The sequence below is a fragment of the Chelonoidis abingdonii genome, chromosome 16 (assembly GCF_003597395.2).
Source record: "Chelonoidis abingdonii isolate Lonesome George chromosome 16, CheloAbing_2.0, whole genome shotgun sequence".
Taxonomy (NCBI): Eukaryota; Metazoa; Chordata; order Testudines; family Testudinidae; genus Chelonoidis; species Chelonoidis abingdonii.
Window position 1 is genome coordinate 1,621,166 of NC_133784.1, and position 19,752 is coordinate 1,640,917.

Consider the following 19,752-nt stretch of genomic DNA (forward strand, 5'->3'; position numbering starts at 1 on the left):
CCATCCCCCTTACCCACCCTCCCTCCCCAGTCCCTTTTTAGGGACCCCTCTCACAAATAACTTCTATAGCAGGAAGTTAACCACCTATTACATCTGGGCACCATAGAACCAGTACTATCTCAACACAGAGGGAAGGGCTTTTATTCCCAGTACTTCTTAACCCAGAAAAAGAACAGAGGATGGAGGCCTACTCTACACCTCAGAAAACTCAACAGATTTGTAAAGGTCCAATGGTTCCAGATGGTCACACTAGCAACAATAATACCAGCACTCGAACAGGGAGACTGGTTTTCGGCCCTCGACCTCCAAGATGCCTATTTCCATGTTACCATACACCCCGCCCACAAGAGGTTTCTCGGGTTTACTCTGAGAAGCTTATTTCCCTGCTGCCACTAGCCTGGCAGTAGCTTGTCTCTCTCTCTCCCTGCTTGTCTCTGCCCAGAGGAGAGTTTTTTAAAGGACTCAGGCAGCCCTTAATTGGATTCAGGTGTCCCTAATTGATCTGAGGTAACCCCTTCTCAGCTTGTAGGAAAAAGGGCCCTGAACATTTTAGGGCTAAGAGGACCCTTTTATAGCTGTCCGGCCTGACTTTGTCACAATACAGATAATGACAGACAACATTGCCTGCATGTTTTATATAAACCGACAGGGAGGGGTGCATTCACACTCCCTATGCACCGAAGTTATGAAACTATTGTTTATCCGGCACAATGTCAGAATCTCAGCCTCGACTTTCCAGGTCATCAAAATACTACTGCAGATACAATGAGCAGAGAAGTTTCCTGGGATCATGAATGGGAACTAAACAATGTGGTCCTACAGAACATATTCTTCAAACACTGGGGTCATCCATCCATCGACCTCGTCACAACATCCCAGAATTACAAATGCCCACAATTCTGCTTGAGAGCAGATTTGGGGCCCCAGTCCCTGAGGGACGCCTTCCTCCTCAGCACCCCTGAGATACATATTCCCCTGATCCCTCTGTTATTGAGGGTGATACACAAAATATGTACCAATAAGGCCAAAGTCATACTGATAGCCCCAATGTAGCCCAGACACACTTGGTACTCGTAACTATTGCAGATGATGGTATGCGCACCACACACCCTTCCACCTCTGCGAGACCTATCACAGGATGCCGACAGATTCACCACACATACCTGGAGAGACTTCATCTCAGAGCATGGCTTCTATATGGTTCCATCATGATGAACTAGCATGTTTGGAACAAGTTAAAGACATATTACTAAACAGTAGAAGGACAACCACGCACAGTACTTACCTTCACAAATGGAAGAGGTTCTACATATGGTGGCAGAACAAACAAATCAGTGCCATTTCTGCACCCCTACCCTTCGTATTGAACAATATCTTAAGACTAAAGACATATGGACACTCCATTAGCTCGATCAAGATACATCTCGCGGGCTATTCATGCTTTTCACCACAAGTTCAACAGGACATTGATATTTGCCTATATGATCACCAAACATTTCCTTGCGGGTATCAAGAACTTTTACTCTGAAGTGCGTGTACCTACTCCACCTTTGGACTTGAACCTAGTGTTATGCTGCCTCACTGGACCCCCATTCAGACCCTTAGCAACATGTTTTCTGTTGCATCTATTGATGAAGGTGGCGTTCTTAGTGGCTATCACATCAACCCACCGAGGGGGCGAAGTAGGGGCCCTCAATGCACACCCACCTTGCACCATCTTTTTCAAGGACAATGTCACACTAAGACCCCATCCAAAATTTCTACCTAAAGTATCTTCGTCCTTCTACATAAATCAACCAGTCCATCTGCCCTCATTCTTCTCCAAACCTCACGGGAACACGCAGGATTCAGAACTACGTATTCTAGACATTGTGTGCACTAACATTCTACCTCGACAGAACTAAGCTTTTCAGAAAATCTCCGAGGCTTTCCATTTCCGCTACAGAACATTCTAAAGGCTCCACTATCTCTACACAGAGACTATCTGAATGGATCCCTGAGTGCATTCACCTCTGTTATCAACAAAAGAATCTGCAATCCCTATCAGAGATCAAAACTCACTCTACCAGATCCCTTTCAACTTCAGTGACCTTTCTAAACAACGTACCAACCATAGACGTATTTAAAGCAGACATTTGGGCGTCTGCACACATGTTGGCATAGTGTTTTGTAATCGAACAGAGTTCAAGGTTGGATGCACTCCTAGGTCTTACAGTGTTATCATCACTTACAGAGGCAACCCTGAAGCCCCTTCCATCCAATGTGGGGCACTGCTTGATAGTCAACTGAAGTGGAGCACTCACAGAGACGTTCCTAGAAGAAGAAGAAGAAGAAGAAGAGAAGGTTACTCACCTTATTCAGTAACTGAAGTTCTTCAAGATGGATGTCCACGTCCCTGTGAGTGCTCCACTACCTCCCCTCTTCCCCTTTACTTTTGAGTTCAATTTCCAGACTCTACAGTATTAAAGGAACCAAGGCGGGTTGGTTAGCGCACACTAGATAGGCACCGACAGCAGTGCGAGATGGGGACAACACATGTGTGACCCGCACAGACACTGCTGCTGAAATTCTCTGATCAAAGGCACAGGGACGCACCAACACCTGAAGTGGAGCACCCACAGAGACCCCCATCTCAAAGAACCTCAGTTACTGCACAGCGTGAGTAACCTTCTCTTTCTGCTGAATTGTATCTCATCTGCCACACAGTTTTAGTACTGATTATGGCAGAAATAGGTTAGACAATCATGAACAAAAATATTTATCATTACACACAAATTGTATGTGGCTAGGTATCTTGAAACATGCATTTTGAATAGCCTAATTCAACCACTGATTAGTTTCATTCTAGTATAATAGGCATAATAGGAAAGATGCATATTTTTCTTAATAATCCAGTTATCTTCATTGAGATAAATTACATAGACTGAAGAAAGACTTTATCCACTTAGAATACAGGCTTTTAAAAATCATTATTTGACCTCTGATTTGTTTCACACACTTGAAACACTAATTTCATTGGTACTTTATGTGCATAAATATGTACTATATAATACTGTTCCATTCAGAAGCAATTTTAAGTTTACAGACTACAGCACTCAAGAGCAGGAAATAAAATTAAGATTGCCCACACAACTAAACTCTGCTGCCTTGTGTATATGTCTTATCATAGTATCTAATCATGTATTCCCAGGTTAGAAACCAATGTTTGCCTAATTTTTTTAATCTATTTTTGACAGTATGTTATTTACAACAGCGGCTTTGCCAGATGGTATGACATATCAGAAAAGGCATGGAATAGTTCTAAGAAATCAGAAGAAATAAGTTTTAGCTCTGTCTCTCATTTTCCCCATCTCAGTTATCATTCGCATGCTTAATAAAACTAGAATTTTGCATTTAGGGCTAGTATGAAGGAGGTGTGGTAGTTTGCACACACAGACACACTTGGTTTTCTGTCTTCTGACTTGTTGGCGAGTGATGTCCAGTCAAGAAAGATGTGACCCTTTCAGTGTTGCCATTTCCTTGTGTGGTATTTCAGGACATCATTTACAAAGTGAAAACTGCCTTTAATAAGGAGTTTGACACCGTTGCTCGGCAGAAGGAGCAGGAGATTGCACGTGTAAAGGAAAGGAACCTGAGGATCCAAGAAATCGTGGAACAGCTCGAACTCCAGGAGGAGGTCTGGGAGCCAGCTCTGACAGATGATGAGATACCAGAGCGAGCTCTCACTGTTGAGGATTCAGAGGTATCTGAAAACTAAATCATTCCCTTTTATCCACTTGTGCAAACTTAGTTCTCTGGTTCGCCATCATTTTGAGCCATTATGTCAGTATAAAGAAAGTAGCCATAAAACTGATGTGTCTATATACACATTCACCCTTTTTTGTACTCTGCCTTACCTTGGATGTTCCAGTTTTTGGTGGAAGATTCTGAATAATTCAGTCTGTAGAGTGGAAAGAAATGTGTAAAAATCTTTGTAAAAAAGTTAAATTTAGTGCTTGTAAAGATGCTAGACTAACATCTCTGGAAAACAAAGCCTTCTGTTTATCTATAGAACATGTACAGCATGGCATGGACAGTAGACTCAAACAGTTACTGTGCCCAGACAACATGCCTCAACCCTGACCTGGAGGGACAACCTCTGTGGCTGAGAAAGCATGGTTTAATTTCTCTGTTCATCTCTGAGTCCCATGCAGTAGTTATCAGTAAGGGTGTTAACTGTGAAGTGGATACCTAGCCACTAGAAACTGGACTGAGATCACTACTTTGTTTCATACAAACCATCTGTCATAAACAGATAGTTAAGGGTTAATGTCTTTTTTACCTGTAAGGGGTTAACAAACAGTGAACCTGGAACACCTGACCAGAGGACCAATCAGGAGACAAGATACTTTAAAAATCTCGGTGGAGGGAAGTCTTTGTTTTGTGTGTTCTTCTTTGTCTGTTGTTCTCTCTGGGTTCTGAGAGTGACAACACCATACGTACAGGCTCTCTAATCTCTGTTCAATTTAGTAAGCTCAGCAATCGTACAAAGATTTAGAAAAGCGGTTTAGTGGTTTGATTGTTTTCTTATTTGCAAAATGTGGTTCGGCTGGCTAGAGAAATTTTATTTGATATTTGGCTGGAAGAATTTGTATTCTGTTGCATTTGTATGTAAGGCGGGGGGGGCTTCTTATCTGTATCTATAAGCTGAAAACCCTAAGATTCCATCTTGATTTAGCAGAGTAATTTTTACTTATTTCTTTTATTTAAAAGCTTTTCTTTTTAAGACTGAGAAATTTTTCTCCTTGTTAAGGTCAAAGGAACTGAGTTGCTCTACTCACCAGGAATTGGTGGAGAAGGGGAAAAGAGGAGGAGGGGAAGATTGAATTTCCTCTTTGTTTTTTGATTCCGGAGCTTGATCTGTTGCCTCTCAGTAAGCGGAAAAAGGAAGTGGGAGGGGTGGTAACATTCCTCTCTGTGTGGTGATTTCAAGGAGTCTTGCATACGGTGATCTCCTAGGTTACCCGTTTGTGGAAAGCTGGGGAGAAAGGAGGGGGAAGGGAAATGGTTTATTCCCCTTTGTTGTGAGACTCAAGGAATTTGGGTCTTGGGGTCCCCAGGGAAGGTTTTGGGGGGACCACAGTGCCCCAAAACACTATACTTTTGGGTGGTGGCAGCCTATGAAATCTATGCTGGTAACTAAGCTTAGAGAAATTCATGCTGGTACCCCATCTTTTGGACTCTAAGGTTCAGATTGGGGAATTATGCCATGACACCATCAGATGGTAACAATTTTGTTGCTGCAAACCTATGATGGATTGTGATGGGACTTAGAGTGAAAGTCTCTTATGTTGTTTCACACATTTGTTTTTTCAATGTGATGTCTTCATAGGCAATCATCTGCCTTCTGTACAGTGTCTGAATTTATCCCAAATCGGCAGTTTTAGCAGGTGCTGGTATCTGTCACTTTGGTGTCAAAGCATAGATAGCATAGTACCTCTAAATTCAATTAGCAGGTTATGAATCATCACAGAATTCCTGGCATACACTACTCTGTTAATCTGATCTACACTTTTTCTCTCTGTCTTCTCTCCCAAAATGAGATTTGGTTGCAGGATCCTCTTTCATTTCAGGTTCGTGCATTCCTCTACATCATGTCAGTCCTGAAACACACATGCCATCACCTTGTTTTGTATGACATACACACTAGTGTTGGTATTTTTGCCAAGTTTAGAATGTACTCAGAGTCCATGGGTTCTAGATCTAGAACAGAACTTGAGCCTTTTAATGTTTGACTTAAGTGTTGCACTATAACTGGAGGCAGAGTAATACAAAACCCTGAAGGAGAGGACACAGGGAGCTTGAATTTACAGTAGATAAAGGAATCAGTGACAGGATACAAGGAAGGGAGTAATGATAGTAGTGTGGTTTTAGATTAGTTAGATGAGGGAGATGTTCCAGTCCCCTCCATTCCAATACCACAAAACCCAGATGCATAACATACAAAACACAATCTACAGGAGGAAAAATGGAAAGAGCTTTTGTGTTATTAGTTTAGAGCATGGCTTTTGGACTATGCGCAGAGAATTCTGTACTGTATATTCACAAGGGAGTGAACATTTTGAGGAGTATTACTTAGAGCAGCGATACAAAGAAATAAGCACTCTAGCCCATATTATTATATTTTTCTAAAAATTCATTGTCAGTTTTGTTAAAGAACCTACCCAGAGGAAAACCTGAGCTTATTCTTTTTGTCTTCACAGATTAAAGTTGAAAAATACCTTACCCCACAGCAGAGAGCGAAAGCGGAGATGATGGCTAAGATTGAAATGGAAAGACGTCTTGCTGCTCTGGTACTTTTGTTGAAACAGTATTTTCCTTGCTAAATATCTTCAATTTTGTTTAATAATGTTAATTTTGTATCGGTACATTCTACTCACTTAGCATTGGGGAATTATTGCAATTATAGTTAAATATATTACAGTCCAGTTCCTTCACCATCCTTTACAAATCAGAACTAAATAGAGATCATAGAATCATAGAATATCAGGGTTGGAAGGGACCTCAGGAGGTCATCTAGTCGAACCCCCTGCTCAAAGTAGGACCACTCCCCAACTAAATCAGATCTTAGGTTTAAGTTAGGGGTGCTATTTAAAAAAATATTTAGTGTTGGTGAAAGGTGTCAGCGTGACAGATTTTAAGACTGGATAGTGTTCTAAAAGATGTGCTCTAGCTCAATCAAAAGTTATGGGCTTGATGCAGATATTTTTGGGTGAGGCTTTTTGGCCTGCATTTTGCAGGAGTCAAACTAGATGATCACAATAGTCTCTTCTGACTTTAAAAAGTATGTATCTGTGACAGCCTTGAAGAAATATCTGGCCACAGAATAGGTATAACATAGGCAGTGATAGTGGAACCTTCCCTCACACTAAACCTTGACCACCTAATAAGAGTAAGTAAGTAGGTCATGCCTGTGCCTCCATTGACAAAACAGTTACTAACCTTTCCGTAACTGTTGTTCTTCGAGATGTATTGCTCATGTCCATTCCACATTAGGTGTGTGCAAACTGCGTGCATAGTTGCCAGAGTGGTATCCATCGGGCGGCTCTAATACCCTCTAGTGCTGTGCACTCATGTGCCGGTATAAGGGGCCCAGCTAGCCCTGCACCTTCTCAGTTCCTTCTTGCCAGCTAACTCCAACCGAGGGAAAGGAGGGTGGGTCGTGGAGTGAACATGATCAACACATCTCAAAGAGAAATGATGGAAAGGTCAGTAGCCGTTTTTTCTTCTTCGAGTGCTTGTTCATGTCCATTCCACGTTAAGTGACTCCCAAGGAGGTGGGTTCAGAGTTCATGGACATGTGGTTTGCAACACTGCCCTACCAAATCTGGCATCATCTGTAGCCTGCTGGGTGATAGCATAGAGGGAAGACAAGGTATGTATTGATGACCAGGTCATTACCCTGCAAATCTCCTAGATCAGGACCTGGGCCAGAAACGCCACTGATGAAGCCTGAGCTCTCGTCAAATGAGCAGTCAAGATGGCAAGTGATGCGACATCCACCTACTCATAGCACGTGCAAATGCAGGAAGTGTTCCAGGATGAAATTCTCTGGGCTGAAACTAATAGGCCTTTCATCCTATGTGCTACTGCCACAAAATGCTGTGTGGATTTATGGAATGGCATGGTCCTTTCTATGTAGAAGGCCAGATGTGAAGACGCTGCTCCTCCACATTCTTATGCAGTTCTGGGAAGAAAAATGGCAGAAAAATAGCCTGATTACTATGAAACTGGAAAACCACCTTCGGGAGGAATGCGGAGTGGAGGCAAAGTTGTACCTTGTCCTTAAAGAACACCGTATAAAGGGGTTCGGATGTAAGGGCCCTGATCTCTGAGACCCGCCTGGCTGAGGTAATCGCTACCAGGAAGCCGGCCTTCCATGACTGATACAACAAAGGGCACAATGGTAGCAACTCAAAGGGAGGGCCCATGAGCCTTGACAGGACCAGGTTTAGGTCCATGGGGGAACGAGTTCATGAATTTGAGGGTAAAGTCTCTCTGAGCCCTTGAGGAAGTGTATGGACATTTCATGAAAAGACTGACCTACCATCCACCAGAGGGTGGAAGGTGGAAATGACTGCTAGGTGTACCGTAATCAACGATGTGGCTAGGCCCTGTTGTTTCAGATGAAGCAGATATTCCAGCACGGACTGGAGTGTTGACCTAGTGGGTAAGAGGCCTCGCTGGGATGACCCCATGGAAAAACACTTCCACTTGGCAAGATAAGTCATCCATACCCTTTCCTACTACCTAGCAATACCTGGTGGACTTGCTCCAAACAGCCAGCTCAACCATGGGGCTTCCACATGGTCAGGTGAAGGGCCTTGAGGTTTGGGTGGAGCAATTGGCCGTGATCTTGTGAGATCAGGTCTGGGGGGGGAGGGCGTGGCAATGAGGTCACTAATGACAGGTCCAATAACGTGCTGAACCAGGGCTGGTGTGGCCATGCTGGGGCTATGAGAATTAACTTTGCTCTGTCCCGCTTGACTTTGAGTAAGACTTTATGCACAAGAGGAATGGGAGGAAATGCATAGAACAGATGCTTTGTCCAAGGGGGCAGGAAGGCATCTGTGAGTGAGCCTGGGTTTTGCACCCAGACAGAGAGCAAAACTATTGTCTCTTCCTGTTTTGCTTGATTGTGAACATGTCTATGAGGGAAGTCCCTCACCAATGAAAGATGATCCTGGCTATATCAGGGCAAAGGAACCACTCATGGTGAGAGGAGAAAGATCTGCTTAGGTGATTTGCCAGATTGTTCTGGGCTCCCAGAAGATGAGAAGCTTCAAGGTGAATTGAGTGCTTCATATAGAATTCTCGCAAGTGAATAACCTCTTAACAGAGTGGGGAAGAACGTGCACCTCCCTGCCTGGTGTTGTAAAACATGGCTGCCGTGTGGTCCATAAGAACTTGCACAATCTTGCCTGCAATCTGGGGTAAAAACACTCTGAGCTCTCTGACATTTATGTGCAAGGAGAGCTCCTCCTGGGACCACAGACCTAGAGTCCTGAGGTGCTCCAGGTGAGCCCCCCAACCTAGCTCAAATGCATTCAAGATTTGGGATACTGTGTTTTGGAGACTGATGATGGGAATGCCCAAGCCTACTGACCGGGGATCCCTTCCCTAGTCGAGGGAGGCAAGGACCGGGGCTGGAACTGTAAGCACCAAGTCCAAACGCTGGTGGCTCAGCGAGTATACCAAGGGCAGCCAAGCTAGAAGGGGTCTGAGGTGTGGTCTCGTGTGCTGCACCACGTATGTGCATGTGACCTAAAAGCTTGAGGCAGAAATAAGCTGTCGTGACGGGGCGGGCCTTGACCTGCTATATCAGAGATGACATTGTCTGGAAGTGAGCCTCTGGGAGGAAGGCTGTGGCCCAGGTGGAATCAAGCACTGCACCAATAAACTCTATCCTCTGGACAGGAACAAGAGGTGACTTCTGCTCATTTATCAATAGTCCCAGGCCTCAGAAAGTAGCTTGGATCAGGGAGATGCTGGGTCTCATGTAGGCCTTGGACCAGCACTTGATCAGCCAATCATTGAAGTAAGGGCAGATTCATACCCCTCACCTCTGAGGAAGCCTCCACCACTACCATGCATTTTGTGAAAACCTCAGGGGCTGCTGACAGGCCAAAGCGGAGGACGGTGAATTAGTAGTGAGTCAGGTTCACAATGAACCTGAGGAATCTTCTAGGACCCCAAAAAATGAATATGTGGAAATAGACATCTTTCAAGTCGAGGGCAAAGTACCAGTCCCCTGGATCCAGGGAGAGAATAATGGAGACCAGGGAGACCATGCGGAACTTCAGTTTCTTGAGATAATTGTTGAAGCAGTGCAGGTCTAGGATGGGTTGGAGACCCCCTTTGGCCTTCAGGGATTAGAAAATAATGGGAGAAAACCCTTTCCCTCTCAAGTTCTGAGGAACCTCTTACATGGCCCCTTGGAGTGCTTGCACCTCCTGGACTAGAAGTTGCTCGTGAGGAGGGTCCCTGAAGAGGGACAGTAATGGTGGGAGGGTGGAAGAAAACTGAAGGATATAAACTTTCTCCACCATACTCAGCACCCAATGGTCCAAGGTGATGAGGGACCACGCTGGGCTGAAGTAGGAGAGTCAGTGTGAAAACAAAAGGGAGGCAGGATCTGGTAGGTGAACTGACATAATGCCCTCGGGCACCCCTTCAGAAGTTGTGCTTGCTGCCTCCTGGATGTCTGTGAGGGCCCAGCAGAGAGGCTGAAGCAGATGGGGGTGGTTGCCTGTGCTTATAATCCCTGCTTCATTTAGACTCATAGACTCATTCCTATTTTTAAGAAAGGGAAAAAAAGTGATCCAGGTAACTATAGGCCTGTTAGCTTGACCTCTGTAGTATGTAAGGTCTTGGAAAAAATTTTAAAGGAGAAAGTAGTTAAGGACATTGAGGTCAATGGTAATTGGGATGAATTGCAACATGGATTTACTAAAGATAGATCATGCCAAACCAACCTGATCTCCTTCTTTGAGAAGGTGACAGATTACTTAGACAAAGGAAATGCGGTAGATCTAATTTACCTCGATTTCAGTAAGGCATTTGACACGGTTCCGCATGGGGAACTGTTAGTTAAATTGGAAAATATGGAGATGAATATGAAAGTTGTAAGGTGTATAAGGTACTGGTTAAAGGGGAGACTCCAGCGGGTCAGGTGGATATAGAACTGTGTTAAAGGGGAGACTCCAGCACCAGGTCCGTACTGAAAATAGGTGAACTGTCAGGGACTCTGGAAGGAGGTTAACTGAGTCGGCCCTCGAGGCACCTCTGTTACGTTGTGTGGTACCCAATCTTATTTACAGCCTATTATTATATTATGACACAAATACATATAAGGCCCACAATAATTGCAGCCAAGGACACCTGCTAATAGCCAAGGGGGTTTGCGGTGTAAGCACTACAAATGAGCTGGGCGGTACACTGCCTATAGACGATGGAAATATGGACCGGTAACTCCAACAGGAAGAATCGGGACCACCTTGCGGGTAAACGGCAGTATATAGTAACTAGGCATGAATATAATAAGTAGAACAAGGCGCAAAGTCACGCCATCAGGGATTACATAAATGAAGAATTTTGACCTATAATGCTATCGTCTGGGCGACGCAATGCAGTTGGAAGCGAGCGGAGGAGAAGAAAGGACCTTGGGGGTATTGGTTTGATAAGCAGGATGTCTATGAGCTCGCGCAGCGCAAAGTTGTTGAAGAGACAGCGAATACCTGGCCGTAAAAAAGCAAAATGCGGTTTTAAGGATGCCATCAGCGAAGAAGTCAATATCACAGCAAAAGGATAAGGAAGTAGTCTATAACCAACGAATAAAGAAAATAAGCGCGCTGGTGAGACCCCACCTGGAATAGTTGTGTGCAGTTCCTGGTGTCCACCATGTGATTTAACGAAGAGAAAGAGAGCAAAACGTGGAAGAATGCATATAGACACGGGCTTGCATAGGATGAATCCAGAATGAAGCCTGCCTTATGAAGGGAGACTCATAAGCACGCCGGCTTGTTAAGCCAGCCAAAAGAAGGCTCCTGGGGGGGTATGCTTGCTCTCACAATATAAAATAATAAATGTTCCAGGTGTGATTAACATTAGAGAAATGAGGGAGACGGAATATTTATACTTAGTACCTCCAACTCGCCCCTAAGTCCAACAAGGACAACAATTGGTACAACTAGAGAGAGTAGGAAGCGATTTTAGAGCATGCACATATACAAATAGAAAGCGAGAACGAGTAAGTGTTTTTCTAGCCAGTCAAGAATGAGGAAGGTGAAGTTCTGGAACAGACCTTATTACCACGAGTGCAAATAGTGTGAGCAAATGAGACTTACTCATGGCTATTAAAGACCAATAGCGACAATGAGATAAGTATACAAAAGTCTGCAAGAGGGGATGATATTATGAAAAAAGCAATGTTTAATTGGGCAATTGAGACAGTTCAACAGGAATACCAGCATATATTCAAGTCAGCTCAACAGAGGCTGTATGTAATGCAATTGAGTTATGAGAAAATACGAATAAGAACGAGCATCACTGAGTTACAAGACAGACTCCGTTTCCCATAAGCAGGTGTACTCTGCTTCTTGGTGAGATATCTTAGCCCCACACTACAAAGAGAGTGAAGATCATATAAATCCGAGCATTAATCATGGGGGTCGGGAAAGGTAATTATTCCTCAGCGACTGGAGAAAGAGCAGGGGCCCTGGAGGTTTTTCGCCTTCTCTGCAGCGAGAGGGCAACTGGACACACTTGAGCCGGTGGATTCCTGCAGCTTGAGTCTTCAAAAAAACCACAAATTATTAGGTAGATAAAACAAAATATATGAGCATCTAAGCTTAACGAATGGGTTTTAGCGGCGTTGTGTAAAATTGTTCAAACATAGTGGATAGGAGGGTTACTGTGAGGCCTAGCTATGGCAGGACGTCAAGATCTAAGATGTATCCATTGAGATACTGAGTCCCTTCTGTACAACTACCACCCATAGTGAGTCCTTCAAATGAAAGGACAGACCCGCACTTGAGAGGACCAAAACCTCTGATGGATTCCAAAATAAGCGTCCATTTGAGAAGTCCTGCCTTAGCTCACAATGTCCAGTGGGCCCCAAGCACCAGTATGGAATGCCTTCACCAGGATTCGTTAGGGGTTGTTGTAAAAGTGGATGGGTAGGGTTCTGTGGCCTGCTTTGTGCAGGAGGTCAGACTAGATGATCATATTGGTCCCTTCTGACCTACGAGTCTATGAGTCTATGAAAGGCAGACCCGGTACTGAGGGAAAACCCCATGGATTCCAAAAAGGCCATTGAACCTGCCTAGCCCACTTTCCAGTGGGCCAAGCACCAGTAGGGATGCCTTCACCAGGATCTGTTGGATTCCACTGAGGAAAAAAATCTCCAGGGACTATGCACACCTAACATGGAATGGAAAAGAGCAAGCAATCTAAGAAGAACCTCCCTTCTGAAAAAACTAGGATGCCCATTGTATTGATAGTTGCTTGATAAATGGGCATCTGTCCACCAAAAATCAGACTGAGATTGCAATGTATTTCACATAGGTCAGCATTTCATTCACTGGCAACATATCACAGATTCTCATTGGCGCCATAGAAGTGAAAGGCCTAAGCCATCAAAGTACCCTGTTTTGCAGCATTTTCTTTTAATTTTGTTATCTTTTCCAGAACAGTGCAAGACAACGTGCCCTTTATGATATGATGGGTGGGGTCCTAGAAATCAAAAAGGAAGACATCTTGAAGATAGTGAGTTGTTTCTCTCATATAATTTAAAGTAACAGTTGTGATTAGAACTGAATAAAATTCACCATTTTTGAATTCTAACTGGAATTCCAAGAATTTTAAAAGGACAGAAATGGTGAAAATTTGCCTTAAGCACCACTCCTGAGAAAATGTTTTGTCATAAGAATTGTGTTGAAAGAGGAAACCTTTGATATTTTTGTATAAATATCAATTTTCACTAGCAATGCAAATATTTCTAAAGGAGTTAAGCAATGGAACAAGATTACCTGAGAGGTTGTGGAACTCTTATAATTGGAGCTATTCCAGGTGAGATTACACCTTGCTAACAGGGATGATTTAGGGACATTGAATCAATCCTTCCACTGTACAGAAGAATGGATGGGAAGATCAATCCACTATAGTTCCCTTTCAAATCAGATGATTCTAGGAGACCCAGGTTAAGCAGTGACCATAGGAATTTAGTGTGTCGGCTTCATTTGCTTCAGAGGTGACGTGCTAGTGCTGTGGAGTGAGTAGCACATATAGATACCTGACTTGGTATTACTTCTTTAATGGCCTTGATCTTAGGAGAGGCTGCTTCGCTCTACCTTCTACAGCAAAGGAAGCCTGACGCAATAATACAGGGAGAAAACATCTGCTGTCAAAGTAAAATGGTGCTCTAGAGTGAAAAGGTAAAAGAGACCCAAATGCCCTGTCTAAAACTGATGTGTTTTCAGGAAATGAAAGTTCATCTTGGCTTAGGAGTTAATTAAGGGATTTGTAATGGAAAAAACAGATCTTTTAGCAATAATGGTAGTACTGAGCTTGCCGTAAAATTTCACTTGTATTTTATTGTATCTGATGGTTTTCTGGGAGAGAATGAAAGCAAAAATAGCCATGTTACTCATACCATAACCATTGGTGCTGCTAGGAGGTGTAAGTTAGTGCTCCATCCCATGCAGATGCTGTGGGTTCAACACTGGTGTTCATCCAGGAAGTCAAGGAACATAAAATAGGGCCAAATCAGAGAAGCAGAGGTATACATTCTTTGGGCCCAAGGCTTGTGTAGTTCTTGCAGCTGCTACTAAGATGAAGCTCAGAATAAACTTTGGGAGGTTTGTTACTGGTGCTGTAGGTTCTTTTCCTCTGTGATCTTTAATGGAGAATTGATGTTGCTCAGGGATTATATGACTGTTTTGATATCTTCAGGAGATTCCCCCACCTCCTTTTGTTTCTAAACCTGATACCCTTTGGAATGAAGAAGAAAAGAAAGTATTCAAGGAATATGAGAAAAAAGTTAAGGAGCTGAATGAAGAAAGGGAAAAATACAGAAAGGTAAAATAAAATGAGAAAAGGGGTGATTTTGTTCAGTGTCCTTAAACACAGTTTCTTCTCTTTCTCAGAATTTATTGATATGACCTCTTGGTTTCTTAAGGGGGGGAAAATGAGATTTATTTTAATAAAAAAGATACAAATGCCAATAAGTGTTAAAAATTAACAAAGTTACCTGTGGCACTGTAGAAGCCCCAACTTAAAACAGAAAAGACGAGACTTACCTCTGATAACTAGCACATTCTGAGTCCAATTAAACTGCTTTACTGCTTTCCATCACAAATGTACAAATATTTTCAGAGAGATGTTGGAATTCTATTAACAGAGCTGCAGGGCATGTGGATATCAGATGCACATAATTTCACAATTTTTATTCTTCAAAGAGGAATTTGGGCAGCAAAGCAGTCAGCCTTGCCACACCCTCATTCCAGATGTGTCGTTTGTTGGGATCTTTTGACTGAAAGATCCTTTCTTTTTCTACTATCTTATAACGTTGTTTTTGATACTTTTTACTCAAATACAACTTTTATCTGATGGTGGAAATAAAGGGCTTGATCCTATGAGGCGCTGCACACTCCAATACCCATCATGCCTGGTTTAAACAAATCTGGACTCCTTCTGTCTATAATACTATCAATAATGTAATGACTCCCCAGAATTTAGCTGAATTCGATGGTTCAATATAGAACCTAGTTAATTCTGAAACAGCTTTCTCAGCTTAGTAGTGCTAACTGGAATAAAAACTAATCTTTGGGTAATATTTTCAAGTGCCTAAGTGATGTAGGCTCCTGAGTCCCATTTTTAGGCTCCTCAGTTTCATTGCAAGTCAGTGGTCAAAGATGTTTCATGTTCTCTCTCTTTTTAAACAGTAAAATAAAAAACCTATTGCTACACACTTTAAAGTTTTGATTTAAATGACTAGGTTTGGGTCTGATTCTCAGCTCTCATTAACTTCAGCAGGAGTAGAAGGAACTCAGCACCTCACAAGACAGTCCCTATAGTGTCAGACCAACATGGCTAAAATTTGTTTCTTTGTAAACCTTGGATTTCCACCTGAGCAGAATATAGTCAAGCTGGCATTCATGTCTTCTGAAGCGGAATGATCTAATGATGTACATAAACGAGCCATTGTCAATTTTTATTGTCTGTTTTCTATTTCAGGTCATCACTGTACTATATTATTTATTTATTTGTATTGCAGTAGAACCTAGGAGCACCAGTCACGGACCAGGGTGGCATCTTACAAACACAGATCACAGAGACGGTCCCTATCCAAAGTGCTCACTAGTTGTGCATCTCACCACCCACTCACACATTTAAAAACATGCACATTCTTTTAGCTTTACTACTCCTCTTTCCCCTTTCCCCTAGACACTAGAAACTGAATTGAAGAAACTTCAAACCTCCATTCAGGAAACAACACAAACTTTTGATGACACTGTAAGCAAGCTCTTTGAGCGGAAAGTTAAATCAGAGATGGTCATATACCAGGTAAGGCAGAGAGCTTGGGTTTTTGGTGCCCTAGGCGGGGGGTCCTTCTGCACTCCAGGTCGTTGGCGACAATTCTGTGGCGGGGGGTCCTTCCGCGTTCCCAGTCTTCGGGGCACTTTGGCGGCAGGTCCCAGAGCGAGTGAAGGACCCACCGCAGAATTGCTGCCGAAGACCCGGAGCGCGGAAGGACCCTCCGCCGCCGAATTGCCGCCGAAGGTGGCAAAATGCCGCCCCCCCAAATCCTAGTGCCCTAGGCGACCGCCTGGGTCGCCTAAATGGAAGCGCCAGCCCTGATCTTTCTCCTTACAATCTTTCCACAGGAGGAACTCAAAATAAACAACCTCCTTTATTCTTTGCTGTTGGATGAAGAGCTGAGCACAAGAGAAGCTGGACTGAATCACGTCCTTGACAAGAAGCGGAAGGAGAAGGTGAGTCCAGTACTGGGACTGTAAGGCTCCAACCATTTTCACATGGAACCTGCTTTTTCGAAATAAAAATGTTGCCCAAGCTGCCACAAATAATTTCCCCCATGACTTACACAGCCGTTGATCTATTTTTTTTTATAAGGGTGGCAGACGACTCCTATAATAAAGACACATCTTGGGTATACCCTTCTCCCAGTTTGTCCGGAATTACATGTGTAAATTTCCATACCCTGAGGAAAGCATGCCACTATCTGTCAAATACACAATTTTAGTATCCTGTGGCAGTCTGTAATTTGTGTGGTAGCACTGATACTGCCTTTGCTACAAGAACCTTGCACAAAAGGATATCTAATGTTGCCATCTTTCTTAAAGAAGAAAGTGGTAAATTAGGAGAAATTTGAATTAATTTCTTGAAACTGAAGTTGTCGGGGTTTGCCCACCACTGACAAGCCATGCATAAGCCAACATGGTGACTGAAGTTCAAAACATTTCTGCACTTGTACACAAGTATATACAGGACTACAAATGTTCTAGAATGAAAATTCTGACTGCTTTGTCCTGGAAGCTCACCTATTAATCTGTTGTTGGACCAGTTCTACACATGTGCAAACCTAGGGACCTCTTGCACTAGTTGATCTCGCCTGTCATACTATTCAGAGAGAGAGGCAGACTCTCAGGTAGCTATGGACCACTATCAACACATTACATTGTACCCTGAATTGCACAGTAAGCCATTGCAGTCTATAGAGCACTTGACTATGTGCTTCTTATGACCAACCTCATTAAGCAGTTGGGTAGCTAAATTTTGCACCTGCTGACCCTTCTGTGTGGTCTTTACAGGTAGCCCCATATAGAAAGCCTTGCAGGAATCCAATTTAGAGATCAGACAGGCACATGGCATATTGAGTGCTGTCTGCGGTGTCTGCTTAGGAGCATGTTACACCAGAGGTGAATTTAACTCAATTGTTGTATCTTAAGCTGAGAAAAGACGTCTCTCCAGCATGTGTAATATGTTTGAATAGCATTCCAGCAGCTGTGTTTACTTTTAGTTCTCATACTGAAATCCATCTGGTTTTGTTACAGCTCAGTACTGCAGGGGCAGTCCAGATTGCACGAGCACAAGTTGATGCTTACAGAGAGACCTATGACAACTTAGCAGCTGAAGACAAAGTAAGAGTCCTAGTCATATGTTCAAGCAGATGCAATCGCAGAAAAAATAAAAATGGCTTCAGTGCTACACTTCCTCCATAATATACAGTATTTAGGCCCCAGTTCAGTAGCACACGTAAGCACGTGAGTAGTTCCATACAGACTGATGAAACACTGAAGTCAGTGGGAATACTCAGATGCTTAAGTTCTTGGCTAGATCAGGATCAGGCCTTAGTAAGTTTCTTGGGCAAGGACTGTGTCTCTTGCAAAGTGCCAAGGCCACTGTCTACGCTTAACCTGCTAGTCTCACTTTTTGTAGACACTTCTCTGTGTTTTAAAAAGCACGGCAGACATGGTCAATTCTCATCTCTGAGAGAGGCAATCTATGAAATAGCCCAACTCCACCTAGCACCTTTTAGCATGCCTCATCATTAGTCTATATTTCTAGGATATGTGCATGCGGATGTTTTGCTGTGGTTTTTTCCCTGCTAGATTCTGGAACGTGGCTTTAAAAAGGAATTTTCTGATATTTCGGCGCATCACATTGATCATCTTTTCAAACTTTACAAACGCCGACCAAGGTAAAATTCCCTTTTGACTCAAACCATTTTCTACATGTTATTACACCTCTACCCCAATATAACGCTGTCCTTGGGAGCCAAAAATTCTTACCGCGTTATAGGTGAAACCGTGTTGTATCAAACTTGCTTTGATCCTCCAGAGCACTGCTTTACTGTGTTATAGCTGAATTTGTGTTATATCGGGTTGTGTTATATCGGGGTAGAGGTGTATTTTATCTTTATGACGGGAGAGGATTGTCTATTTTCTGAGCTCTGTGCAGTAGGCCATTGATTACCAACCTGTTTTTAAAACTGCACCTCTTTAATGAGGATGGTCATTAACGATTATTGACGATCAGCTATCATACGGATGATTGACAGACATTTTAAAGCCATTTTCCCCCTACCCACATTACATATGCTATTCAAAATGTGATTCTAATAATTAATAACCACCCAAAACATGTCTTTTTATGTGTTTTAAATGCTATTTCCTGGTTGCATGCTGCAAGAGATTAAAAGAATGATGTGAAGTGTTTTTAGTGCTACAAGACCTTGTTCTTTGTAGCAAGTAAGAAGGAAGATAAAATATTTATTTTACTATGTATGCCATGGTTGATGACACCAGAGCCCAGAAGATCAAGATGCACCTTGACACTGCTAACCCTTATGGAGATCGGCCAGGCTCAGCCAGAGCTTACAAAGAGGCACTTGCCCATTTAATGAAAGCCATAGATGAAATGGATGACCCTGAAAACATGCCTGAGGGATTAGACCTGCCTGTCTGGGAACGTTTCTGTTTGGCTAGACGAACAAAAGTGGAAAGCGAACAGCTGGTACGTCAAGTGATTTCCATCAGATTTATTTTGCCACTGATTTACTGTTTGGAATATACTCTTTGATGATTTGGGATCTTAAGCCAGAGCATCAAGTTCTGAGGACTAAACAAGTGGCAGCACAGTGTAGGTGATCTATGAGTCCCTAGCTCACTTCCAGAGTTTAGTCATCGCTCTTTAGCAAAGCTCCCTCTTCCAGCAGATACGGAGCAGTATGAATGGCTTCCGAAGAAGCCACATCCTGCTCTCCGCTAAAGAAAGTAAGTGGAAAGTAGGAGCTGTCTAAAAGGAACCTTTCTCATTCTCCTTCCCCATCCCCACCAAAACAAAAGCAAACCACCAAGGTATTTTATACCATTCTGCGTCTGTAACCTACATGTAAATCTGCTGCATTTGTTTATCCTGATGAACGCTTCTTCTTTATAGACTCATAGACTTTAAGGTCAGAAGGGACCATTATGATCATCTAGTCCAGGGGTAGGCAACCTATGGCAGGTGTACCGAAGGCGGCACACGAGCTGATTTTCAGTGGCACTCAGACTACCCAGATCCTGGCCACTGGTCCAGGGCTCTGCATTTTAATTTAATTTTAAATGAAGCTTCTTAAACATTTTAAAAACCTTATTTATTTTACATACAACAATAGTTTAGTTATATATTATAGACTTATAGAAAGAG

General features: G+C 43.0%; 1 protein-coding gene across 8 annotated transcripts in view; it reads left to right on the forward strand.

The window, feature by feature from the left end:
* CFAP43 (cilia and flagella associated protein 43) overlaps positions 1–19,752 on the forward strand; it is a 106,559-nt gene that overhangs the window by 77,202 nt on the left and 9,605 nt on the right. For 7 of the 8 annotated variants that reach the window (XM_075072877.1, XM_075072879.1, XM_075072878.1 and 4 more), the window contains 9 exons: positions 3,536–3,742; positions 6,243–6,332; positions 13,228–13,305; positions 14,491–14,616; positions 15,985–16,104; positions 16,425–16,532; positions 17,613–17,699; positions 18,171–18,259; positions 18,867–19,074. In XM_075072877.1, the coding sequence (XP_074928978.1) occupies positions 3,536–3,742; positions 6,243–6,332; positions 13,228–13,305; positions 14,491–14,616; positions 15,985–16,104; positions 16,425–16,532; positions 17,613–17,699; positions 18,171–18,259; positions 18,867–19,074 (1,113 nt within the window). The remainder of the gene's footprint in view (positions 1–3,535; positions 3,743–6,242; positions 6,333–13,227; positions 13,306–14,490; positions 14,617–15,984; positions 16,105–16,424; positions 16,533–17,612; positions 17,700–18,170; positions 18,260–18,866; positions 19,075–19,752) is intronic. The other variant, XM_075072881.1, reaches the window with a different exon arrangement.